General features: G+C 49.1%; 2 protein-coding genes across 3 annotated transcripts in view; both read right to left on the reverse strand.

Moving 5' to 3' along the window:
* LOC309330681 (gonadotropin-releasing hormone II receptor-like) overlaps nt 1–26,330 on the reverse strand; it is a 64,401-nt gene that overhangs the window by 7,968 nt on the left and 30,103 nt on the right. The window contains exon 1 of one of the 2 annotated variants that reach the window (XM_081842476.1): nt 3,087–3,974. The exons of the other annotated variant lie outside the window; for it this stretch is intronic. The gene's annotated coding sequence lies outside the window, so the exon portion shown is untranslated. Of the gene's footprint in view, nt 1–3,086; nt 3,975–26,330 lie in introns of those variants that run through there. 2 annotated transcript variants of the gene reach the window in all.
* On the reverse strand, nt 9,510–22,705 carry ANKRD34A (ankyrin repeat domain 34A). Its single transcript, XM_081842463.1, has 2 exons — nt 22,133–22,705; nt 9,510–14,935 (listed from the first exon to the last, which is right to left on the reverse strand). The coding sequence occupies exon 2, from the start codon at nt 14,876–14,878 to the stop codon at nt 13,298–13,300; it is 1,581 nt and encodes a 526-aa protein (XP_081698589.1). The 5' UTR covers nt 14,879–14,935; nt 22,133–22,705; the 3' UTR covers nt 9,510–13,297.

Below are 26,330 nucleotides of genomic sequence, written 5' to 3' on the forward strand. Positions count from 1 at the left end.
CTATTGCAACAGTTTAATAAAGATCATGCTTATTAGCTGCTTTGCTTCTCAATATTCTCTGGCTGGCCTCTGTTATTTTCTCCTACTGATAGAAAACCTACATAAGGGCTCTATACGGGCTCTTGGATATGCATAAGGGATAAAGGAGCAGTTTTTTCTTATAACAAAGGGAAGCAGGAAACCCTGCAAGAGGATACAGACACACCCTCCCAAATGCAGACATAGCTATGTTGCTCTGCTCACTTGAACCTCAAAGGAAAAAAAGATACTGAGAGATGGAACAGGTCCAGAAAAGGAAAACCAAAATTATCAAGGGGATAGAGAGAGACTCCTCAATGAAGAAAGATTGTGGTTGTCTGAGGCTTCTTAGTTTAGAGGAAAGGCAAGCAGCGATACATGGCATGGAGAAAGCGAAGAGAGATTTCCCCCCACTCTCATAACACTAGATGGTAAACATCCAATGCAGCCAAAAGGAAAGTCCTTCATGTGGCACATCGTTAAACTACGGAACTCACTCCCACAGGATCCAGTAGCGGTCACCAGCTTGGATGTTTTTAAAAGAGGATGGGGACAGATTCATGGAGGACAAGGCTATTGATGGCTACTAGCTATGATGGCTATGCTTTGCTGCCACGGTTGGAGGCAGTAACGCTTCTGAGGACTGGTTTCTGGAAACCACAGGGAGGGAGAGCTGTGCTCCAGTGCTCAGGTCCTGCTTGCAGCCTTCCCCCAGGGGTCTGGATGACCCCTGCGAGAACAGGATGCTGGACTAGATGGGCCTCATCCATCAGGGCTCTTGCAATCACTGTTTCTCATAAAGCTTGGTTTCCGGGCCCTTGATCATCCTGGTCACCCTCCAACTTGTCACTATCCTCCTTAAACTGTGGTGCCCACAGCTGGACTCAGGGTTCCAAGTGGGGTTTGACCAAGGCAGAACAGAGCGGCACTATGACTTCCCTTGATTCCTGTTGATGCAGCCTAGAATGGCATTAGCTTGTTTTGCTGCTGCATCACACTGTTGTCATATGTTAAGCTTGTGGTCTACTAAGACCTTTTAATATGTTCTGTCCAGCCAGGGGTCCCCCATCTATTTGTGCATCTGGTTCTTCCTGCCTATGTGTAGAACCTTACGTTTGTCCCTTGCATCTCCAGGTAGGAAGGACCACTGTCTGAGACTCTGGAAGCTGCTGCCAGTCAGTGTCAGGCATACTGAGGTGGATGGACCAAGAGTCTGACTCAGTCTAAGGCAGGTTTTATTGGAGGCGAAGTTTCCCTGGTGGCAGATGACAGAACCACAAGACTGATGTAAGATACTCAAACAAGAGTTTTATTACGGCTATACAAACACAAAGCGTGTGGGTGTTCTCTTTCTGCAGGCCGCTGCAAACTGCAACTTCTTCTCTCTTTATACACATCACTAGCTGTGCCTAATTAGCCTGGAAAACCACACCCAGAACTCATAGAAAATGTCCTTAAAGTTATCTTCACCCTTTTCCTGTTTTGTGACGAATGATACCTAACAGGTTTCTATATTCCTAATAGCCCCAAAGGGGTGGTGCTGGTATGAAAAGATAATAGCTTGAACTTTCCGACACAACTTTCAGGCTCTCATTGACTGCAGAGTATCCATTCTCTGTACCCAAACCATCTGATTTTTTTACACCCCAACCTGCCCTTTTTTTGTTTAATAGCTAACCTGATGAGGAATGCAGCAGCAGCACTCAAAGGCCTGAGCTTTACTTGGTCCCTTAGTTATATTTAGGGATGGTGGGGAATTGGGTTGGTTTCACGTTTTAGTGTGAGCCTACCTGATTTGCACTTTCCAGAACAATGTGCAAATCCAGAACTCAGCTACCTTTCAACGCTTCACATTTCCTGAATTCTGCAGTGTGGGTTTTTCAGCCAAAAAATGTGGACATTATGGCAATGCATACTTATGGTGAAAAGCAGGTCATAAGTATAATAGTGGTGGCAGTAATAGTGAAAATAGCATTATAATAATAGAAATTGCTTGCAAAAATATTAAGAGAATTGTGCAACAAGAGCTGAGAGTAATTGAAATCCACAGATCTGGCGACCCTTAGTTCTGCTGTGCTCCTGCTCTTTTGATATGAATTGCAACAAGCATCCACCAATGTACATGGCACAGGGCTGTCCATTTTTTCACTCCCTCTAGGTAATGAAAAAGCTGAGTCAGCCCAAGCTCCCATGCCCACTAAAGGCCACCAGCCTTCAAAACTGTGGTGCCTCGGACCATCACCAAAGCATGTGCAGAGTGCAGAATGTATTTTCACCTAGAAACGGGACCTAAAGACGAAGTGCCTCTGAGCATGTGCAGAACACTTGTTCTCTATTCAGGGAACCAGCTTTGTGGAATCTTTTCATCACAACGTCAGGATTCATTGCGATCTGTGGAGCGGAAAATGGGCCGTTTTGAGCTGGGCAGGCAGTTGCACCCTCGATTCTCGGACCATAATCTGATATTTATGGGTGAAGAACTTGGAAGACCTTGGGGGTGGGGGACCCTTCAGTTAGGGATTCTTTAACTGTGATTCCTGCATTGCAGGGGGTTGGACTAGATGCTTCTTGGAGCTCCTTCCAGCTCTATGAGTCTCTGACCCAGGAATGCCAAAAAGGTGGCAGGCAAGGGGCATTCCTTTGTGACAAAAACCAAAACTATGTGAGGGAACTCCTAGGTGGCCATAATAACCCCTTTCACCAGTGCTTCGTACATCCAGTTGGAGCACTCACGCTGAACTGGGAAAAAATGGGGGAGATGGGCCATGGGACCCCTGAACCCTCCCGGCAGTTGGGGTGCTCAAGAATTGCCCCAAGCCCCAGAAAAGCCATCCGCACCATACTACCCATGCAGAGCCCTCCATGTGCGAGGTTTTTGAACCCAAAGCGACCCACACGTGACCCACCAACATCCCCCCTGCCCATCTTTGAGCCGTTTCCTTGGAAAGCCACCAGCGAGTCAGGTTATGCTCCCCCACCCCAATCTCTTTCCCTAGTGGGGTGCCCACAGCCACTGTCCCCGCCATCCCCATGGCTTTCCTCCAGATGGGACACTCGGCCTTACTCACCATCCTTTTGCTCTGCTCCTTCCGCAGTTCCATGGGCTGCTGTTGCTGCAGAGAAATGGGGAGGGGGGAGGAAGGGGAGGGAACCCTTCCAAGAACAAGGCAGGGGGGCTGCTGAGTTCCTCTCTATCCCCTTAGTTCCTCTGATGCCAGAGGTTTGCTTTGGGGGCTGCGTCGTGCGCCCGATGCCATCGCGGGATAGCAAGTGGCCGTGGTGGATTTCCAATGTTACAGCCTTGGAGGTCACTGCAGAAGCAATGCTGCTTCCTTCAGGGTCCTCCTCTCTCTCCCTCTCCTCCCTCCTTCCCTCCCATCTCCACCTTTTCTATTTAAAGGTGCCACTTTCTTTTCTTTTCTCTGTCCCTCTCTAGCAACCCAGACACAGCGCAGATGGCCAGCAACCCAAGGGGGGGGCGGCTTTTCTCCCAGCCTCCTCAGTCTGTTCCCACTGGGTACCAGATGCCAGCTGATCACTTTAGGACACAGTGCAGAGAAAACTCTCTGCTTTGCAAAGGGCCTCTTAGGCTTCTCCGGCACGTTGTTTAAAAGCAAGAATTTGTTGCAGACAATGGCCAGCTTCTAACTTTCTTCGGCATCCTGGGAACCGCTGAGCGACACCAGGGAAGCACAGCGGGCAAAGGTCGTGAGCTGCGGGTCAGGGCTGACGTGACAGCTCGCATCTCATGGCAAATTCATTAAAGGCCCGTCTTAGATGCTGGAGCAGTTGGTTTATTTTCAACCCTGAACTTGCTGGTCTCACATGGCGCCCCCTTTGGGCAGCCATGAGTATTGCTTCCATTGTGAAGCACTCGCTTCTATGTGCAATATGGAGGTGCAGCAGCTGATCCTAAACCTCTCCTGCCTTGTGGGACATATTCGGGAGAAGGAAAGGCTAAGGAGTGAAGCCTACGCAAATCCAGAGCAGAATCTCTAAGGATGGTGTCCTGTACTCCTCCTTCCGCGACTCTTGGTACCAAACGTATACAGTGGTACCTCGGGTTACAGATGCGTCAGGTTACATACGCTTCAGGTTACAGACTCTGCTAACCCAGAAATAGTACCTCGGGTTAAGAACTTTGTTCAGGATGAGAACAGGAATTGGGCAGCGGCAGCAGGAGGCCCCATTAGCTAAAGTGGTGTCTCAGGTTAAGAACAGTTTCAGGTTAAGAACGGACCTCCGGAATGAATTAAGTTCTTAACCGGAGGTACCACTGAATTGCTCTGCTTTCCTTTGGACCACATCAGCCAGGCCGAGACAGGGGTGGGGGTCTTGTCATCTGGGCAGGGGCGGCTTACCCATAGAGGCTAGTGGTGGAGGGCGCCAGGGCGCCAAGTTCTGGAGGGCGCCAGGGAAGAGGCGGAGGCTGGAAGTGGCACCTCCTGGCATCAGCTTGCTGCCCTCACCTGCCTCCGCCATGCCGCGCCGAAGCAGCGCCACGCCCAGAGCCTCCGCCTGTTGTGGCCACCGTGGCACAAAGCGTCCAGCCTCTGCCTCTTCCTCACTGGAGCCGCCCTCCAGCCGCTGCCCGCCTCCTCCAGCCCCACCAGCAGCACCGTCCTCCCTAAAAAAACTCTAGGAAATGGGGGGGGGGGTTGCTAGAGGGAGCTTTGCACCACGGCACTGGATATGCATAAGACGGCCCTGCATCTGGGTAGCCCAAGACCTCCATGTACACTGCCTAGGCTTGTGCAGGGAGGTTAGGTAAAGGTAAAGGGACCCCTGACCATTAGGTCCAATTGTGGCTGATTCTGGGGTTGCAGCGCTCATTTCGATTTACTGGCCGAGGGAGCCGGCGTACAGCTTCCGGGTCATGTGACCAGCATGACTAAGCCGCTTCTGGCGAACCAGAGCAGCGCACGGAAATGCCATTTACCTTCCCATCGCAGCGGTACCTATTTATCTACTTGCACTGGTGAGATTTCGAACTGCTAGGTTGGCAGGAGCTGGGACCGAGCAACGGGAGCTCACCCCATCGCGGGGATTTGAACTGCCAACCTTCTGATCGGCAAGTCCTAAGCTCTGTGGTTTAACCCACAGTGCCACCCGCGTCCCGTGCAGGGAGGTTACTTTAGTGCTAACACACTGGCTTGACTTCACCCCAGAAGGCGCACTCCATTGTCTCTTGAGACCAACAGATGCCAGCAACAACAACAAGGATAGTTTGCCAGCTTTGTGTGCATTTTATACGTCCTTAAATCACGGCACCATCAGGCCCTCGGGGATAAAAAACACACTTGCTTCTGTTGCCCTGGCACTTAGTCCACATTTGTTTGGCAATAACCAGCCCCATTTTGTTGTAGAAAAGGTTAATAGGTATTTTGAAGAGTCGAAATGATGACATGAACCTCTGTAACCATGCTATGTCTGGCTGGTTGCCCCTTGTTTATTTAATTGTTGTTAGTGTCACAGAGGGTCAGTCTAGATGGTTCCTAGGGGTCCCTTCCAAACCTGCAACCATAGGAGCCAACCCCTAGGGGCCAATGTCCCTTCGGGGGCCCCAATAAAATATTTGAAACCCCGCCTACAATCAGTTGATGAGCTTTGCCATTCCAATTGTGTGTGTACAGCATCTTATTATTGATTGTGTGGGGCAGAGCTTACCTGCCCCTGTCCCATATTTTATTAAAGTTGGCACCCTTGCCTGCAATCCTGTATCCAGTGAGGTTTGGGCGCTAGAAGAAGGGACAGACAAGTTCTTTTGTTAAGGCAATGGCCTTAAGTCAAGTATGTCCATTTGCAAGTCCAGCGAGGCTGCCATAGAGACAAGTGGGTGAAACATTTGGATGCTTGGGCATCATAGGATGGAGAACAACAGAACAAGCGGAACTGAATTGGGTGTGTTTGGCTGATGTTAGAAGCAGTGGGGGGGCCCGAGGGCCACATTTAGCCTCCCGGTGCTTTCTCTCTGGCCCCCAAGACTCTCCAGGCCACACATGCCTAGTCATTGAGCAACTGGTTGTTACAGAATACAAGAAACAGCAGCAGGAACATTTAGCCACCAGGGGGCACTGCTGTATTTCAGATGCACCTGCGCACACACAGCTGGGCTGATCATTTCTCTCCATGAGGACTAGTTTGTTTGTTTTCCCCGTTGGTTAACAATATCACAAAATAATACAAATGCAGAACTTGATATGAGCTCTCTGAGCTGCTGATTTGGAATCTACTGTTCATGGCAAGACTGACTGTAACTAAGAATTGTTAGTAATAAGGTTATGGTAATAAGGTAATTGGCACTTGCCGAGAAGCTCACTGATAAACTTAGAACAGCACAAGTTATAAAACGAAAGGAATCCTTTGCAGCAGAGTGGCCTGTCTTCATTATAAAGTTGATTTATTATTTGAGTTATCCTTTCCAGACCTCTGGAATCTAGTTGTGCAAATCTACTATTCTGGTATGTGCCGGAGTCAGGAGGCCTCCTAGATTTTTCATCCAATACTGAATACTCTGTTGTTTTATTTTATATTATATATATATTCAAATTATCTGCAGAGCAAATGCAGTTCCTTTCATACCTCCTTCCCTCCACTGAAAAAGAAAAACTCAGCACAGCACTCCAGGCAAAATTATGCTCTGAGATTCTTAATACATCTGTGCGCCCAGCCCTGGGTACATGGGGCGTCGCTGGTGGAAAGCCACTGCACACACAGAGAAAGCAAGTTTGAAGTGATTGTACTAGGTGTCCATGGTTATAGCAAGATTCTTTTCCTGTGGCACTTTACTGATATGCCGAAAAACCATCTTGATATGGCCAAAGATACCATCCTATCAAGATTGCTGCGAGGGGAGGGGTTGACACTGTGTGCTGCTCCTCAGTGTAGACGTCTGCATTCAGTAACGCAAAGTGGGGAGATGCTGCAAATTCTTCTACTGCTTTCTTGATTGCATTTAAATCCCAGCATTTTCTTCGTGGAGCTCAAATACATGGTACATGGTCCTCTCCCTCCTCATTGAATCCCTATAACCAGGGCCATATTACCCATAGGAGCCAGGGGTGCAGAGCACCTGGGCACTGGGCTCTCAAGGGCGCCAGGCCAAGAGTTCAGGGCCCGAGAGTTGAGTCCAGGAAAGAGCCCACCCATCAGTCGGAGCGCCGCAGTGGGCTCTTCTGCTGTGGGCGGCTCTGCGCCACGAGCTCTGCCCTCCTGCGCGCCTGGGACTGAGCAACCTGGGGGGGGGGCGTGCCAGGCAGATCTTTGTGCCCCATATGCTTAAGAAAACCCTGCCTATAACAACCCTGTGAGGCAGGTTAGGCTGAGAGGCAGTGACTGGCCTTCAAGGTCACCCAGCAAACTTATTGGCGGAGTGTGGATTTGAACCCTGGTCTCCCAGGTCCTAGTCCGACACCCTAACCACTACTCCACACTGGCTCTCCAGAAGAGAAATGAAAAGGGGGCAGCTACTAGCCACAATGGCTGTTCTCTGCCTCCACAATACCAGCTTCTGGAAACCACAGGAGCAGAGGGTGCCCTTGTACTTGACTTGTGAGTGCCTCTGTGAGAAAAGGGTGCTATATTAGATGTTCCATTGGCCTGACCCACCAGCCTCTTCTTATGGTCTAAAGCGGTACATTTCCCAATTCCAGAATTCATTCCATAAATTCTTCTAGTTAGACCGGAATCCAGGAGGAGCAAAACACACCAAAGGAATGGAATGGGAAGGAGGAGAGAAATTCTATCACCCATATGCATTTTCCAAGCCTTATTTCTGAGATCTTTTTAAACTTAAGAAGTTGGAGTGGATGGAACCTGGGGTTTTCTGCATACCAACGGGGTGCTCCAACACTAATTAACCTACTCTAATTAAATGCACCAGCAGTGTTGATGCCTCCTTTATAATGCGCCTAAATCTCTTATCCTTATACCCTAAAACAGGAAAATGGGAAAGCTTAAAAAATAGATTCAGATATTTACTTGATGTACTTTCCTAAGTATATCACTTAAACAGAGGTATTTATTATGGACCTGCCCCATAACAAACTTGAATTTGACTTGCTGTAACAAAATGTTATTTTCCTTTTTATATAGTTTATACTATAATGTATCTTATTCTCTTCTATGTTAAAAAACAACAACAGCATTATTATTATTTTAAATATGCTTGTAAGGAGCCAGAGGTTCAGTCCCCTGGCCCTGTGCTGGAAAACAGGAATCCACAGGAAATATTTGCCTTGCCTCAACCTTTTTTCAAAACCCACTTCCCACCCAGAGACACCGTGTTTTAAAATATCACTTTTCAAATATATTCCTCCACATTGGGGGGGGGGGAGTCTCTGCCCATGCTCACAAGTCCTTTGCTCTTGAAACAAAACCTTTGCCTGTGCATCACTCTGCACGTGCTCAGAGGCAGGCATGCTCAGAAAAGTATGAAAGTGACTGTTTGGCAGGCTTAGGTGGAAAGCTGGTGCGATTTCTCCTCATTTCCTCTGAGGCAGCAGAAGACAGGATCGTCCTTGCTCTCAACTTCCCTGCTTAGCAGTGCCAGCCTGCCTCTTGCTTAGCTCTCCACCCACAGCCCTTTCTCCTTCTGTGCCGTCAGCTACCGACCAGCTTGGCTTCACAACACTCCTGTGCGCATTTCCCCTCCAAGGCGCCCTGCTTGTTCCGAACGGCTGCTTAAAATGTCACTGTCTGTCCTCCTGCCTTTATTGACACAGTCTGCCTGAGCTTTGCAACCATGATCTTCCGCTGCTGCCTGGCTTGTGGATCTGGACCAAGAGGAACCAGGTGGGGTTTTTTTTTGCAGAATGGATCCAGATCAAGTGGGCAGTTTCACCCACTAGCCAGGGACATTACTACAGATTCACCCCCCCTAGAGGCTTCTTAATTGGAGAAAAAGCATTTGGGTCTTAATCCTGGAATGATCAGTGTCTCTTTGAGCATGTTCAGAGTGCTTTCTGCTCATTGGGTAAACTGCAACAATCCTGTTGTGCTGTGGGAGGGGCTCTTGGGACAGAGGGATATTGCTGGCCGTTGACTTGAGAGCTCCGGCATCCATCATTTTATAATGAAGAAGTAGTGAAATTAATTTCCCAGGAATGCCAGAATGCAGGAACGAAGGAATCACAGCTAGGGGTAGGAGTCAGCCTCCCAATGCTTTTGACCTGAACAGGAGCTAAGAGGAAGGATGAAGCAACACTTTGTGTCTCTTCCATCTCTATTGACCCTTTGACCCTACATTGGAAGGATAATTAGGGTTTTGCGTTTGTGACCTCACCCTTTAAGCGGGATGGCCAGGATATGTTCTTTAGAGGTGTGTATTTTGGACTTGCAGGTCTTGTTTTATTGCTCATTAAAAATGTTTCCTGTTACTTTTATTTTTCAAAACTGTTCAGTGGGAAAAAGTGACAAATAAATATGAATATAATGTTGATATTAATATTAATATTAGAAAGAAAGTACAAGCTGTCTATCAAGTCAGTATTTTTGTTCTTTGTTGTCTGAGATGCTAGAATGAGGGTGGCGGAGAGGCGGCTTAAATATGTTATGAACTTGTAGAACTTGGACAGCATATACCGAATTTGCTTGGGACTGACACTGAGGCTGCGCAAATCTAAAGCAAACATAAACCCTTAGACTCCAGCACTGTCTCTCCTCCAGGTGAAAAGAGGCCCTATAAGAGAATATGAAAAACTCTGAGCTGCATTTAAGGCAAGAGGAGTGGAGCACATTGTTGGCTATTTACAAACACGGGCGCACAAATAAGCAAACAAACGCAGTAGGTCTTTTGTTCAGTATTATGTGTACATTATTTTATATCTATCTATCTCTATTGGTCCATACAGGACTTTATAGCACAGAAAAGCTTTAACGGTTGGCATTCACCACCCAACAAGTTGTGCGTTTGGCCACAGGGGGCGACATTGTGCTTTTACCACGATTGGAAGAGAAAGACGAGTGCAAAGGCAATTGAACGAAATTCAGGGGGGAAACCTGTGATTTGCTATTAAGGAAACAACGTCGGTTTAGAGCATGGAGGGCTGCCTATCAGACAGAGGGCATTATTGGGACTGGGAGAAGAAAGCATGTGGGGCGACGGAGGGGAAGGGGTGGATTCACAGCAGGAAATATACCCTGGATACCGACGCCCTTCTCCAAAGCTCAGAATACTGAAATTCAAAAAAATTGGTGGCTGGGATTGACGGTAGGCAGGAAAGTGGGTGGTCCATCTTCCCTCACTGGCAGCACAGCTGTCGCTATTGGCTGAGCTTCTCTGCTGTCATGGAATGTTCATAAACATTCCAGCACAGCAGGCCAGCCAGTGCTCTGCCCCAGTTACCAAGGTGGAAGTGGAAGAGGATTGCGGAAGCAGGGTTTGCAAAAAAAAACAACAACCCAGTTTTTGCGAGGGAAGGTTAATGTGGGGCCCTGGCATGTCCTTCTCAAAGAGTCCCTCCAGCAAAATTAAGTGCTCACTGCTGTGAGAGAAGGAAGAGGTTATTCTGGCTGGCTGGTCTTGAGCTTGGACAGTCGTGGGAAGAAAGGAAGACAGGCAAGAAAAATGGGGAGGCTGGGATCCAATTGGAAGAGGAGTAGGGGGGGGGACGGACATCCCCACCTGAACTAACTTTTATCACTGGAAAAAAACACAGGGCGGTGGCACATGCCACCTGAACAACCAACTCAGCGACACAGGGTGTGCCGTACGACCGGGAGCAAAAGTGCAAGGAAGAGGGAACACTGCACAGGTGCTCCTTCAGGAGAGCTGAGAGTGTGCTTGGATTGGGCCTCGGGCCTCGGGCCTTGAGTGGTGGGGGTCCCACCTTCCTGAAGCCCCCCTGTGCCTGCTGAGAGAGAGAGTGGGGGTGTCATTTCAGCACCCCCCGGAACAGCGCTTAAGGATGGAAGGGGCTGAGTTCAAGTGTTACTCCGAAGTACTATTGCTTTGTCGACACTACTAAACCGCAGGAAGGAACAAGAGAATACATTCGTTGTTGCCGGCAACCCTGGTGGCTTTGCCACGGCCTCCCTCCCTCGGTTATCAAAGTCGTTTTACAGACGTGGGTCGGTATCGAGAGCCCCATTTGGCAGGAAACTGAGGCACGTGGAAAGCTGGGAGAGGGGAGAGGCAGGAGAGCCTCTCACTCTCCTCGACTGCCCAAATGAGCGCAGCGTCAAGGCCCGCACTTGGTCTGCACCAGACATTTCAATCCATTTCAAACTGGGCCGACAGCCATGGAATCAATGTTTCTTGCAGGGAGGTTGCTGGGCGCTCTCTTTTGGCCCAGAGGACATGCAAACTGAGTGCCAAGAGGCAAGAGGGTTGAACCACTGCACTGAAGGCTTGGGCCCTATACAGCTGGCCAGGCCTTGGGGAGCTTAGGTAACAGTAAAGGGACCCCTGACCATTAGGTCCAGTTGTGACTGACTCTGGGGTTGTGGCGCTCATCTCGCTTTATTGGCCGAGGGAGCCGGCGTACAGCTTCCGGGTCATGTGGCCAGCATGACTAAGCTGCTTCTGACGAACCAGAGCAGCGCACAGAAACGCTGTTTAACTTCCTGCCAGAGTGGTACCTATTTATCTACTTGCACTTTGACGTGCTTTCAAACTGCTAGGTTGGCAGGAGCAGGGACCGAGCAATGGGAGCTCACCCCATCACGGGGATTCGAACCGCCAACCTTCTGATCAGCAAGTCCTAGGTTCTGTGGTTTAACCCACAGCGCCACCCGCGCTTAGATTGCATCAAAGATGTGTCTGGGTTCCCTGATGCAGGCTGGGTTACAGCTGACAGGCTGCATGGGGGTGGGGGGGCAGCGGGAATCCCAGAATTACCCCTATTGGCCAGATAAATCCTGTTGCCATCCCTGAGCCCTGGCAAGGAATGGGAGAGGAAGAGGTGCCCAAAAAAGTGGTTAGCAACCAGGTACTCCCAACAGTAACATACCATTGTTCTGGGAGCTGATGGAGGAAATAGATACACCTCCTTGTAAGGAAGAACGAAGAGTGTCTCTGAGTTTAATTAGGGGCAGGAGGAAGGAGATATCCTGTGTCTCAGGCATCAAATATTTTTGGGGAGTTTTGCCCTACTGCAGCCTTTGCCAATGTATTTTTTTTGGTCCCCATATGCTCTAGACTACAACTTCCAGGTTGAAACCAGATTGGCAAAGGCTGCCTTGGCATTTTTTGGGTGCTTCAGCATTCTGTGGGGCTGGGGGATGATGCCAGTTTAAAGGGGCTTGGGTTGGGTTTGGCATTTATCCCAGCTGAAGCAAACTAATTTGAACTTTTCAGGAAAGTCACGCCCCACCTCCAAAATAACCCAGGTGGGCTATGATCCATATGAAGAGAGCCTGGCAACCCATTGCTAGAGCTCTCCCTTGCCCATGCCACCCACTCCAGGAGGTGACAAAGAGAACATGTGCCCTCTCGGTTTTCAGCTTTCCAGGTCTAAAAACCAGATGTGCGTAGATTCGCCTCCCTGAAATTGGGCATACAACTTCCCATAACCCACCCAACCAACATCAAGTGTCAACAAGAGAACTGAAATCTCCCCCCACCCAAAAGAAAAAGAAAAATATTCAAAAGAATATAGATGAAGGTGACCCAGGGAAGAGCATCTGGGGGCTTTAAGTCCTCTTTTCTACTGGGATGGGTCTCTGCTTGCTGAGGACGGGACCCTCAAAGCAGACATCGATCCACAAAACGTATGTTTTCCAAATGCGAATTCACCCTCTAGATTTCATCTCAGAGATGTTGTTGGGGTTTTACCCCATGGAGTCACCATGTCAAGCATCAGACTCCACTGCTCTGCCTTTTTTGCAGTTCCCAGGCCTCATCTGTAGGGCAGGAAGCAAAGGATGCCAGGAGTCTCCTGCAGGCCTGATGAAGATTTTGGTGGGTCAGTCAAGGAAGCCAACACCCGACTCAACCTTCCCACTCCAAAGAATTTCATTGCAAGCAGATGGGCAAAACTTCCTGGGTTACCTACTTGCCCTCAGCGACTTCACTCTAAAGGCCCCTTCCCTTTACTCTGGCCTCGCGGTGTCGGCTCCGACGTCATGCTTCGTATGTCCAGTTTATAAAGATGGCGGCTACGACATGGAACACCAAAATGAGAGGAAGGAGGAAGACGCAGAAACCCAGCTACGAAGACAGGGTGGGCTCAGAGGCCGGCGAGGAAAGCAGGAAAATGGCATTGTGGAAGGCCCTCCGAGTCCCCATGAGGCAAAGACGAGAAGACTGTAGATTGCCCTGTTCCCATTCCGCCATGTCTTAACTGGCCACCGAGTCCCCTTGGGCGATCAGGCTCTGAAAACTGACCAGCTGCTTCATCTGCTCCGTCTGCATGGAGTGCCTCCGGAGTAGCCTCTTGCCTTTGGGAGAAGTGGGGGCCACCGGGATCAGGCCCTTGTGGGCCGGGGAGGAGGGCTTGCCATTGCCCCGGATGTCGCGGAGGGGAGGGTGGGGGTTGAGGTGGAGTGGGGGCAGGAAGCCCGGCCGGGTGTGGGCAATGTGGTCCAGCAGCAGTGTCCCAGAGCCCCTCCTCTCGAGGAGACCCGGGGCCCGGCGTCGTATCGTGATGGGGGAGACGGCGTTGGGGATGCTTTCCAAACTCTCACGGGGCGAGCTGGCCGGCAGGGTCAACGGGGAGGCGTTGTACTTCCTCCTCTCCACAGAAACGCGGCCCGAATCCGGGGAGCCGGGGATGGACTCGGGACAGAGGGAATCCAACTCGTAGTGGTCCAAGCAATTCAGCTTGGGGTGGACCAGAGCCCGGGAGCCAGGACTCGGGCCGCCGTCTTGGGTTTCGGGCGCTGTGTTGCGTCGGGCGAGAGTCTGGTGCAGGTGACTGAAATGGACTTTCTCTGCCCACGCGGCTTCCAGGCTGGGCAGCTCTTCCCCTGAGGCCTGGTGAGCGGCCATTTTGAGGCAGGACGACTCCTGGCCTTCCATGCTGTGTCTCCGGGACAACGGAGGCCTCTTGGAGAAGCTCAGGCCATTCATCTCAGCCGTCACCCTCTCTTCCGGGGTCCGGGCCTTTTCCTGGTGGGAGGCAGCTAGGACAGAGGGCGCCACCAGGCCCCACGGCTCCGAGTTCAACCTCTTCAGCTGCTTGGGCCGGCCTTTGGGCGGGAGGGCTGGGGCTTTCTCCTCAGCCTCCTTCCCCTTGCCATGCGGGAGAGGGGAGCAGCTGAGCCGGGTGGCCATGGTGAAGTTGAAAACGTCACGCTCCTCTTCCTTCTCACTGCCGCCAGGGGACTGGGAGGTCCTCACCTCAATGTCTGAGGGGGACATGCACAGAGCAGGCGAACGGCTGTCCTCCACGCCTGGCGACGGGGGCGAGTTCAGGTACTGCTTGGTTTTCTTGGTCCCTGAGGGGGACGTGTCTGTGGTGATGATGATGACCTCCTTCCCTTTGGCCTTGCAAGCATCCAGGAGCACCTGCAAGGTCCCCCGGTCCCCCTTGTTGATGGCGTACACCAAAGCCGACGCCCCAGAATAATCCTTGGCGCTGGGCTCTGCCCCGTGTGCCAACAAAATGGAAGCCACCTCAGCCCCAGCCCCGTCGGCACAGGCGTGCATCAGGGCGGACTTCCCCATCTTGTCAGGGATGTTGGGGTCGGCCCCGTTCTCCAGGAGGTACCTCACCATGCGGGACTTGTTCTGAGGGTCCTCGTAGGGGGCCACGCAGGCCGCAATGAGGGGGGTCTCCCCCTGGATGTTGCCCTCGTTGATGTAGGCCCCACCCTCTAGCAGAAGGCGGGTGAGGCGGAACTTGCCCTGCCAGACGGCCTTCAGCAGGGCACTCCCCTCGGGGTGGACCATGGCGGTGGCAGGCGGTTCCGCAGGCATTGGGCAGAGGCAAGGAGTTCACGAGATGGAGGAGGACATCTCAGGGCACGCCATGACCTGGAATGGGAGACAAAGCGAGGGAAACCAGAGCGTGAGGACTGCTCTATTGTGGAGCAATATTATGGGTTTCTGAAGGTCTGTCCAAAAGCATTCCCTCCAACATTTCTCTGATGAAATAAGGGGCTTCCTATTCAATAATAATAATACAGTGGTACCTCAGTTTTTGAGCATCTCGGAAACCGAACGTTTTGGTTTTCAAATGCCGATAACCCAGAAGTAAATGTTTCCGAACATGTCTCAGAATTTGAACGCCTTCCGCTGCGTGTTTTTCAATTTTCTCCACTGACTTTGCTGACCGCCCTTTGCACCTCGGTTGTCAAATGTTTCGGAAGTCGAACGGTCTTCCAGAACAGATTACGTTCAACAACTGAGGTACCACTGTAATAATATTTATACCCTGTCCATCTGACTGGGTTGCCCCAGCCACCAACATATATAAAAACATACTGAAACATTGCAAAATGTTTCAGATGTACAGAGCTGCCTTCAGACATCTTCTAAAGGTTGCATCATTACTTATCTCCTTGGCTTGGGGGTTGCATGACTTCATACGCTCCAACATTTCTCCGATGGAAATAGGAACGTCCTAAGGAAAAGCAGGTCATTCCGGGATCAAAAACCAGAACGGCTGCTGTAAATCCTGGACTGTCCCCTGAAAAATAGGGGCGCTTGGAGGGTCTGCAAAAGAAAGTAATCAGGGGAGGAGGAGGAGGAGCAAAAATAGACCCAGGGAAAGGAAGAGGTGGGGCCTGGAAAAAAATACCAGCATTAGGGAAAAGTAGGGATAGGAAATGAGGAGTGGGGTTCAGGAACGGAAAGAGAGCGCAGGAGACAAGTTAGGCCTGAGCAGGGGGCCGTGTTCCTGACAATTAAGGACAGCTTTCCCAAGATCTGAATTTGCTGGATCAAAGCACAGCACTTTGCAAGCTCCTTCGACAACCTTGCTAGCAATCCCCTCTGCTCCTTTTGCAAGCTTCTGTCAGTTGAAATTAAAAGAAGCTTTCTTGGGGTCTGAATTTGCTGGGTCAAACCTCAGCACTTTGCAAGCCTCTCTGCCCCTCTGACAACCTCGCAAGAGACCACTCACTGCTCCTTTGCAAGTTTCTGTCAGGGGAACTCTGGCAATTCCATGCATGTTTAGGCAGCTCAGGCGTTAAACCTTGCAAGGAGACAGCTTTAGGCCTTAAGCTCCAAGGCTGGTTCAGCAGCCGATTCTTCTTTAGGATGCTTCCCAGCATCTCTGTGACTTTTCTAGAGGTGGCCAGCGGTAAGCCGAGTGGGGGAAGGACCTCCTGTCTCTTAGGCAGGCTGTGCCAATTTTGCTGCCCCCGCTGAGGCGCGGCCCCTGCCAGCGCTGGCAGGAGGAGCGTTCACTCCACATGCTGTTAAAGACACAGACGGGCACAATTGGCCGGTCCTTCCGGGCGCAGCATCCAAAACAGCCTGCTGTGACTCAGAAACCCTTCCGCAGGAGCCAGAAGGGAAAAGGGTAATTAATTCTCATTCTTGAGATTTGCTGCCCATACCTTTAAACGCTAGGAAACTCAGGGTGGCTTTTGCAAAGGTTAGTTGACTTTGCGGGAAGCGTCACTTGGGCAGGGTCTTTTTTCCCTTGCGCAAACCAGGTTATTTGTGTGAGCTGTATTAGGTTCTTCCTGAAGGCAACTTTTGCCCTCGTACCCATGCTCGACCCTCTAATTTTCTGCCGGCTTTGTTGATTTATTGATTGAATAATGACTCTATACATCCCTCAATATGTCATGTTCTCTAAGCCAGCCTTTGTCAACATGGCCCCCTCCAGCTGTTTGGGACGAAACACAGCCATCACAGATAATATACCTTTCTGTGAATTTTTCCAGCGCTCTTTCAGAGCCATCCCAGTTGGTGGCCATTGCTGCCTCCTGTGGGAGGGAGTTCCATAGTTTAACTCTGTGCCAGTGAAGAACTTTATCCGTCCTGAACCTTCAACCTCTTCAGCTTCATGGAATGTCCACAAGTTCTGGTGTTACAAGAGGGGGAGAAAAACTTCTCACTAGCCACTTTCTCCCGGCCATGAATAATTTTAGAATCTCCTATCATGTCACCTTTTCTCTCAGCTAAACAAAGTCTCAAAAGCTGCAACTTTTCCACTTGGGGGAGTAACTTGGCAGAATTTTGGCTTTCCCCCCCATTTATCTTTTTAACCTGCAATTTCTTCTTGCACAGGGGAAACCAGGAGGAGGCCTCAGAAAGGCTGCAGTCCTCAGCAGCGTGGAACTGCCACCCCTCCACTTCCTGTGTCTCTTGGAAGAAGGGGAAAGTGGGGTAAGGCGGCCGGGTTGTTTGAGGCCAGCTCGCTAATTTAGAATCCTTTTGCGCTTGCTTTAAAAACAAAAGCCGCTTCAATGAGACTTTGCTTTGGAGCAAGTGGCTTCTGGATGGCTGAGCAAATCCACACTCTGGCTCATAAATCCCACTTCTGACTACCGGCCGTGGCTAATTTAGTGTGGCAGGCAAATCGCCTCCTGCCCACAAATCATGGGAGGCCATGCACAGCAACACCAGTTAACCCCCAGAGTTAGTTAGGACTGATTGAATAGGAAGGCTTGAAATGAGCCCAGCCGATGAACTAGGAACTTAAGATACTGCATCGTTCAGTCTCAGGAGAACACCAGCCCTACCTGGGACGTGGGTGGCACTGTGGTCTAAACCACAGAGCCTAGGGCTTGCTGATCAGAAGGTCGGCAGTTCGAATCCCCGCGACGGGGTGAGCTCCCATTGTTCAGTCCTGGCTCCTGTCCACCTAGCAGTTCGAAAGCACGTCAAGTGCAAGTAGATAAATAGGTACTGCTCTGGTGGGAAGGTAAAATAGCGTTTCCGTGCGCTGCTCTGGTTCGCCAGAAGCGGCTTAGTCATGCTGGCCACATGACCTGGAAGCTGTCTGCGGACAAACGCCGGCTCCCTCGGCCTTTAGAGTGAGATGAGCGTGCAACCCCAGAGTCGTCCGCAACTGGACCTAATGGTCAGGGGTACCTTTACCTGGAGATGCCAGGGATCAAACATGAGACCTTTGGAATGCAAAGCAGGGGCTCCAGAGCTGAGCGATGCCCTTTCTCTAAAAAATTAAAACAAAACAAAACACTCTCCTACGAGGAAAGGTTGCAGCGTTTGGGACTTTTTAGAAAAGGTGAGCGGGATGGTAGAAGTATATCCAGTTTTGCAAAGTAGATAGGGCAAAGTTTTCCTCCCTCTCCCTTGTAGCACTAGGACTCCTGGCTATCCAGTGGAGCTGAACATGGGAAGATTCAGGACAGAGAAAATTCAGTGCAGAGTCAAACCACGGAACTCACTCCCGTGATGGAACTCGCTCACCTCCCTAGATGGCTTTAAAAGGGGGTCAGACAAATTCATGGAGACTATCCATGGCTGTACTCTGTTTCCACAGAATCCAGAAGCCAGCTTGGCAATTGGCAGTGGGCTCAAACCACCAACCTTCTGGTTAGCAGCTAGACGCACTGACCCCTTGTGCTACTGGAGGCCGCTATAATTAAATAGGAACATAAGAAGAGCTGGATGGATCAGGCCAAAGGGGGACCGTCTAGTCCTGTTCACACAGCAGCTAACTAGAGGCCCCGAAGGGAAACCCCCAAATGGGACCTGAGCATAGGAGTCCCCCACAGATCCCCACATTGCTCACAAGTGGACCTGTGCCAGTCGCAAAACGCGCCTGGCCAATTTCTTAATACTATTTGCAACTCCCTCCTTAGAGAGGCCAGACTGGCCGCTGGCTGGTGAAGACTATTTTATTCTGACAAGCCTTCGGAAACTGTCTGTACTCTTCTTCTTTTTTAAGGAAAGAACTTATAGCAGTACTGTGCTGTTTTTGCTATTTGCATTTTAATAGATTTGTTATTATGTCATTTTCATTCTACCATATCTTAATTGCTTTTCAACTATTATACTTCATATGCTTTTAGATTTCTGGGTTTTTCCGGTGTTTGTGAGTCCTGGTTCTGGGGGAAAGGCAGGATATAAATGAAATAATTATAATTATCCCGCAGAGTGGGGATTAGTACCTCCACAGAGAGTTGCCAACTGTTCAAATGACCAGTGTTTCTCTGCACTTAACCGCAAGTACAGTGGTACCTCGGGTTAAGAACTTAATTTGTTCTGGAGGTCCGTTCTTAACCTGAAACTGTTCTTAACCTGAGGTACCATTTTAACAAATGGGGCCTCCTGCTGCCGCCACGGCGTGATTTCTGTTCTCATCCTGAAGCAAAGTTCTTAACCCAAGGTACTATTTCTGGGTTAGCAGAGTCTGTAACCTGAAGCATCTGTAACCTGAGGTACCACTGTATATTCTGCAGTGATGAGTACGTGAGGACATTTGACACAAGCCGCAGTAGCAAGCTGGGTGGGTGGGGGGCTAAAAAGTTGGCAATAGCACATCCTGCAGGTTGAGGTCAGGGGACACACAAAATTCCTTTGTTCTCAGACACCCCAACCTTTTGCTTTCTTCTTTTAAGGTGTGACCCAGCAGCCCCACCCAGCCCTTGCCTCACTGCCTAGGAAGGCCTTTGCTCATGAGATTGTTCACTAACTCCAGGTCACAGAATAATTTTAGGGAGCCACAAGGAGGGCACCTGGGCTTATTGGTGGGGAACTAACTGCTTGCTGACCCTGTAGCAGGACCTGGTTCAGGACAGTATTTTAAATAGAGAGGGAGGCCCAGCTGGTGCCCCAGAGCTGTGGTTCATGTGGTTCATTTCCTCTTTGCAGCCAGCAATGCGAGGGTTTCTGGAAAGCATTTGAATGTCATACACAAATGCAGCTAATTTACACTGGGAAATTTTTCTGTCACCCTGGAGGGTGATCTAATTTCGACCTGTTTGTTTTGCTTGCATTTAGCAATCAAATCTAAAAACGTCAACACGGCCAAGCTTGCCTGATAGCGTATCTGAGGCTAGCATACATTTGCTCACAGAAACATATAATCATAGAATTGGAAGGTCCCCGAAAGGGGTCATCTAGTCCAACCCCCTTGCGACGGCGTTGACAATGAACTTACGAAATGGAAAAGCTGTACGCAGAAAAGAAAAGCAATCCTCGCTGTTTGCAGGACATACAACCCTTGGGCACCTTAAATAAGAATTTAATGATTATTTTGTTATTTCTATGCTGCTCACCTGACGGGGTTGCCCCAGCCACTCTGGGCGGCTTCCAGCAAAATATGAAAACACAATGAAACATCAAACATTTAAAACTTCCCTATATACAAGCCCCAAAGCTCAGCTCTTGAATTGCAACGCAAAGCTCAGGTCAAGCTATTTAAGGTGACCGGGGACCACCTGCATTTCCCAGGAACTGACAGAATGACGAATGACTACCCTTGTCCTTGCAGATTCCCAGCTCTCTCTCCCCCTCCCCACACTCACTGCTCTCTATATCATTTCTCCAGTCCCTCTAGGGGCACTCGAATGAAATCTACAAGAGCCATATATCAAATATTAGCAAAATCCTTATGTCATGCTGGGGGTGTAATAAGGCATACAGTTCCATCTTGGGTTTCCCAGCAAGATGCATAATTTATCCTCAACAATCCTGGCTCCAAATTAATGACAAATCTGATACTAAAGCCCTTCGCCTTGTCTTCCTCCACCCAGATTCCCCTCCTCCCCGGAGACCTGGACATATTTATCAAAGCCGGGAGAAGCTCTCAAGAGAGCTCTCCGCTTGAATCGCAGACCCACTCAAAACAGCAAACATTTGATCCCCATTGCTGGGCAAACTGACTTTATTGAGAGAGAGATATTTCATTAATGCCAAGTGGGTGGGCGGGAGGCAGACTCATCTTTTGAAATTATTATTATTATTTTTAAAAGATCAAAAACTGAAATAACTAAAGAAATAATCTCTAAATCTCTCTCTCTCTCTCTCTCTCTCTCTCTCACACACACACACACACACACACACACACTTTATTTTTAGCATTGCATCCTTGATTCTTAGGAGGGGGTTAAATATAAAAAGCAAGGAGGTGGCATTTATTTGGCAGACTGATAATATCTACCACTTTGCCCAGGGTCCCTCAGCAAGACAGACCCTTCTGTGCAGAGACAGATGGAGAGGGGGTCCTGTTTCTGTTTAAAATTTCAGGCCTGGATGTTTGGGGATTTGAAGACAAAAGAGATTGCTCAAAATTAGTGTGAGTTGTGGGGGGTTGCTTCCACTTTGGTTACATAACAGTCAGTAAGGGAGTGAGCCCAAAGCCAGCCTTAATGAGCGAATGGATTCGTTGTGGTTTTCAGAAGCAAGGCAGAAAGGGTGCCTTTGCATAGCCAAGATATCAGTAATATTTCCCCCACCCTAGTCTTCCTGAACAGGTGTTGTGGGGGTGATGTGAAACGAAAGGAGGCGGAAGGCATGACTGGATTGGAATACTTTTAATTTATTTTTTAAAACCCGCTAGAAATAGCCCCACTTCTGAACTGGGAAATCAGGAAAGGATGGAGGTAGCTCTGAAGCTTGCTCAGTCCACACGCAAAGTGAGGGTGCATTTTGCTCCAGGGTGTCACTGGCAAATTTAGAGTCTGTTAAACCTGCAGGGAAGAAGGTGGGAGAATCTGGCACTACTGGGGTCCCTCCTTTTCTTTCTGTGTCTTCGAGACCCCCGCGCTTTTAGTATTTGGAGATCGGGGGTGGGTGGGGGAAAGGAGGGAATCACCCCCCTGATTTTGGTAGGGATTTTCTTCAAGAAAACCAGGGACCTGGTTCCTTCAAATATCCAGCAGCCTGCTGGGTCTGAAGTCCCCCCCCCATCCTAAATTAAAGGAAGCCCCCCCCCAAAGATATTCTGATATTGTCACACTTTCGGCCCCCATGGAAAAGCAACACGCTTTTGTCACACTTTCAACCCGGATGCAAAAAATTACATGATTTTCTCACACTTTCAGCCCTGGCGCAAAATAACACAGGGCAGTTCCCCCTACCCCACCCTGACTCTCTTAATGCTCAGGAGCCCCCAAACTCCCTGCCCACCCTCCTCCCCAACAGATGCCCACCTGGTTGAAGAAAGGTATTTTAAATTAAAATCCTATTTTATTTGGTAAAAAAACAAAAAACCGAGGATCAAAGTTTGCATCCCACAGCCCAGGGGAAACGCAGCCACCGCTGCACCCCTGCATGGAACCCCAACAGCTCTGCTGAAAAAGGTACCTGGCTGCCTCCTCCGGTGGTCTTCTATGTGGTCCACCACCACCCTGGCGGGGGCTGGCGAGGCGAGGCTCCTCACCCGGGCTGCATGCTTCTGCTGCGCTCTCGGGAGGAGGAGGAAGAGAGAGGGGGAGCCACGGAGCACGGGGGCTCTGGCGATCTCTCCCGTCTCCTCTGCACGCCGAACACGTGTCCTGCTGCTGCTGCTGCTCTCTGGCGCTGTGTTATTTTGGTGCCTGGGAATGATGCTAACCCCCCTCTGCTGCTTCGGGGATGGAGCGAAAGGGCCAATCGTTAGCAAGCCATCTCCAAAGATCATCCAGTTCCTTTAAGATTTGGGGGGGGGGGGGGCGGGCCGCGGCGGAGGCGTCTATCTCTCCATCCATCTATCCTACCAACCAACCATTCTGAGGTTCTTAAGGCTGGATGGCGGATTCTGCTATTTTTAGCCCCCTTACCTATCAAAAGCAAGGGAGAGGACCACCCCCCCCAATTAAAATATACTGCACCACATTTTTGGGGTGGGGGGGAGATCGTCTCTTAAAGGCTCGCTGCTAGCCAACACTTACAAATTTGGTTCTGTCTGCCAGGGTTAGTGTCCCCCCCCCCACCTCTTACAGTAATTTTGGGGCGTTTTCTCCCCAAGATCTTTTTTGCACGTTGTTGGTGAGTCGCAGTACAGGTTTAGGCCAGGTGGCATTAATTCTGCAATAAAAGAGCAGGTCATTTCTTTCTTTGTAGTCTTGACTGTCGGGTCTTTCATGTTGGCACTGGGAAATTAATTATAATAATCACAGAGGCAGTGTGGTGTAGTGTTTAGAGTGTTGGACTGCTAGGGTCTGGGAGAGACCGGGGTTCGAATTGCTAGTCAGCCATGAAGCTCACTGGATGTGGGGGGGGGGGGATGTCAGTTGCTGCCTCTCAGCCAAGCCTGCCTTTCAGGGTTGTTGTTATGAGGATTAAATGAGGAGGAGGAGAACCACCCTGAGGTGGGATATAAATGCAAGAACATTTCAAAATGCAAAATAGAAAAATAAGGTCTCTTTTCCCACAAATCTGAAAGTACACTATATTTTTTTTTTAATGACTGCAGCATGCCATGTATTTATTTCCTTCTGTCTCCCCCCCAAAAAAACCTCTCTTTATTGACTTAGGGAAGATCTTTTTGTATTCTGAACAGAGGGTAAAGTTTATTCTGAATTTGTTAAGTAAGATACCTGATGGCGACAATCAAGTGAAAATCCCACGTACGTTGTCCAATTCTGACAAATTCGTGACAGGCAAAGTTGTGAGATTTGCAGTGGCTGCCTGAAAGCCAAGAGGAAATTTTACTGGGGTCAATATGGTGAATGGCAAAAAATAATAATTAATTGAATGATTTTAATGCATTAATTGTTTTTAAGCGTGTGTGTGTGCTTGTGATGTTTTAATGTAAATATATTTTTGGGTAAATGCCGTTCTTTAATATTGTATTGGATGGTTGAAATAACAATAAAACTGCACAGACTTGAGGCAAAGCCATACCCTACATTTAAAGTGCATCCAATGCACATTTAAAGCACACAATACCCCCCCCCAAGAATCCTGGGAAATGTAGTTTCACCCTCACAGAGCTGGAGTTCCCAGAACCCTGAACAAACTACAGTTCCCGGTATTCTTTGGAGAAACTCATGAACTTTAAATGTGCATTGGACATGCTTTAAATGCATTGGTGTGGATCTGCCCTAGGATTGTAAGTCCATGGGGGTGGGGACAAACACAGAAGAACAAACTGGAAAACTACTATAAGCTGCTTTGAATCCAAGGGATAAAACAAGATATAACCTATTTCATAAAGTAAAACTTAACTGGATTTGCTTAGATTCATCCTTTCCTGTCCCCTCTGCTGCCTCCCAAAGTGTCACACTTTACATTTATTATTGATTGGAAACATTTATAACCTTGCAAAAGCTCCCAGAGCACCTTACAATGAAAACAACACAGAACCTGTCCTAACCTCTAAAAAGCCACAACATAAAAGGAAAGTGGGGAGCGGAGGGAAAAGGAAAGCAAGCCAACCAACCCAGAAAGCCAAATGGTTGATGTTACAAGGCTGCAATTTCTTCAGGTCATGTATCTGTTCAAGGTCTAGGTATGAATAATTTTTGTTTTTACCTCTCTGGTGCTGTATTGTTTTCTTAAAAAAGAGAGAGTGAGAGAGAGAGCGATAGATATGGTCCTCTCTTTCCTTTTCACAACAACCCTGTGAGGACAGCACAGCTGAGAAAGGGTGGTCAGCCTAAGGGCTTTTATGGCTGAGGTTTGGGCCTGGACCCCTTCTCAGGCTGCCACCCGCTAAACCATTGTGCCTTTGCCAAAACCCTTGGGCAAAACATTCCCTGCCGCCTTCCTTAAGAATTAAAACACACAATATCCGAAGCACAATATTATATAATACTAAAAGCAAATAAAAATTGCAGCAATAAGGCGAGTCTTTATAAGTGCTACATTCCCCCGCATACCCAGCAGATATAATTTCCCTCCCACTGGCAAAGTCTGCTCTGATTATTGGGGGGGGGGGAGAGGAATCTTTCCCCTCTTTTCTTAAAACTGCTGAGCAGAGCAGGTGTGGCAGAGTCCCATCCTCCAGAGGAATGCAAACCCACAGCACCAAGCTCTGCTCAGATGCCAGCCTTTCTGTACCATACCCCTGTTTCTGCAGCATCAGAATGTCTATGCGTTGAGAGGGTCGATGACCCCTGAGGTCCCTTCCAACTTCCCAATGCTAGTGGCTCCCATCAGATGTCAAGGAAATAAACAAGTACAGTATCTGACTTTTAGAAGACATCTGAAGGCAGCCCTGTTTAGGGAAGTTTTTAATGTTTGAAGTTTTATTCTGTTTTTAGTGTTCTGTTGGTAGCTGTTGGTGGCTGCCCAGAGTGGCTGGGGAAACCTCAGCCAAATGGGTGGGGTATAAATAATAATAATAATGATAATGATAATAATAATAATAATCACTACTGTTGTTGTTGTTTAGTCGTTTAGTCGTGTCCAACTCTTCGTGACCCCATGGAACAGAGCACGCCAGGCACTCCTGTCTTCCACTGCCTCCCGCAGTTTGGTCAAACTCATGCTGGTAGCTTCGAGAACACTATCCAACCATCTCGTCCTCTGTCGTCCCCTTCTCCTTGTGCCCTCCATCTTTCCCAACATGGAAAGGGTCTTTTCCAGGGCGTTTTTTCTTCTCATGAGGTGGCCAAAGTATTGGAGCCTCAGCTTCAGGATCTGTCCTTCCAGTGAGCACTCAGGGCTGATTTCCTTAAGAATGGAGAGGTTTGATCTTCTTGCAGTCCATGGGACTCTCAAGAGTCTTCTTCTACTACTACTACTATACAAATTCATGGAAGAGAGGGCTATTGATGGCTACTAGCCAGGATGGCTATGCTCTGCCTCCACCATCAGAAGCAGCAATGCTTTTGAATACCTGTTTCTTGAAAACCCAGGAGGGGAGAGTTGCTCTTGTGTTCGAATCCTGCTTGCAGGTTTCTCATTGGGGCATCTGGTTGGCCACTGTGAGCACAGGATCCCGGACTATATGGGCTCCCTTTGGCCTGATTCAGCAGGCTCTCCTTATGTTTTAACGCTCTTATGACATACGCTAGGCAGGGGAAATGAGGACTTCTGGGTTTGCAGGTGGTGGAGGGGCGAGTCTGTTGACCTCTGAGCGAATAATCTGAACAGGAGGGCTCAGCCCCAGAATATAATGTCAATGTTAGCCCGGAAACCTGAGAAGTAGCGAAAATCATAACAGCACTTGCCATATTTTTGCAGTGTCAAATGATATTTCAAACACATTATCTCTGCAACACCTAAGTGGCTCTCCACTCTGGGATGAAATTACTCTCCCTCTATTACTGATGCAGAGCCAAGGGACAATTATCTAGCTGGTGAAACTGTAACTCATTGAAATCCATAGGGTCTACTCACAAGGTAGTAACTCTCTGCTTGCCATGAAGTTCATAAGAGGAAATGTGCAGCCCTCCCCACCACAAATTCATTGCTTTATTGTCAGGATAAAAGCAGGCAAGCATACTTGGGTGCTTTTCAGCTAAGTCATGCTCAGAGTAAACACATGGAAATCAATGGCCCTAAGTTAGTCCTCACTGTTATTTTCAGTGGGTCTGCTCTGAGCAGGACTAACAATGAAGGCAACCCTTACTGC

The sequence above is a fragment of the Podarcis erhardii genome, assembly GCF_964252035.2.
Source record: "Podarcis erhardii genome assembly, chromosome: 15".
Taxonomy (NCBI): Eukaryota; Metazoa; Chordata; class Lepidosauria; order Squamata; family Lacertidae; genus Podarcis; species Podarcis erhardii.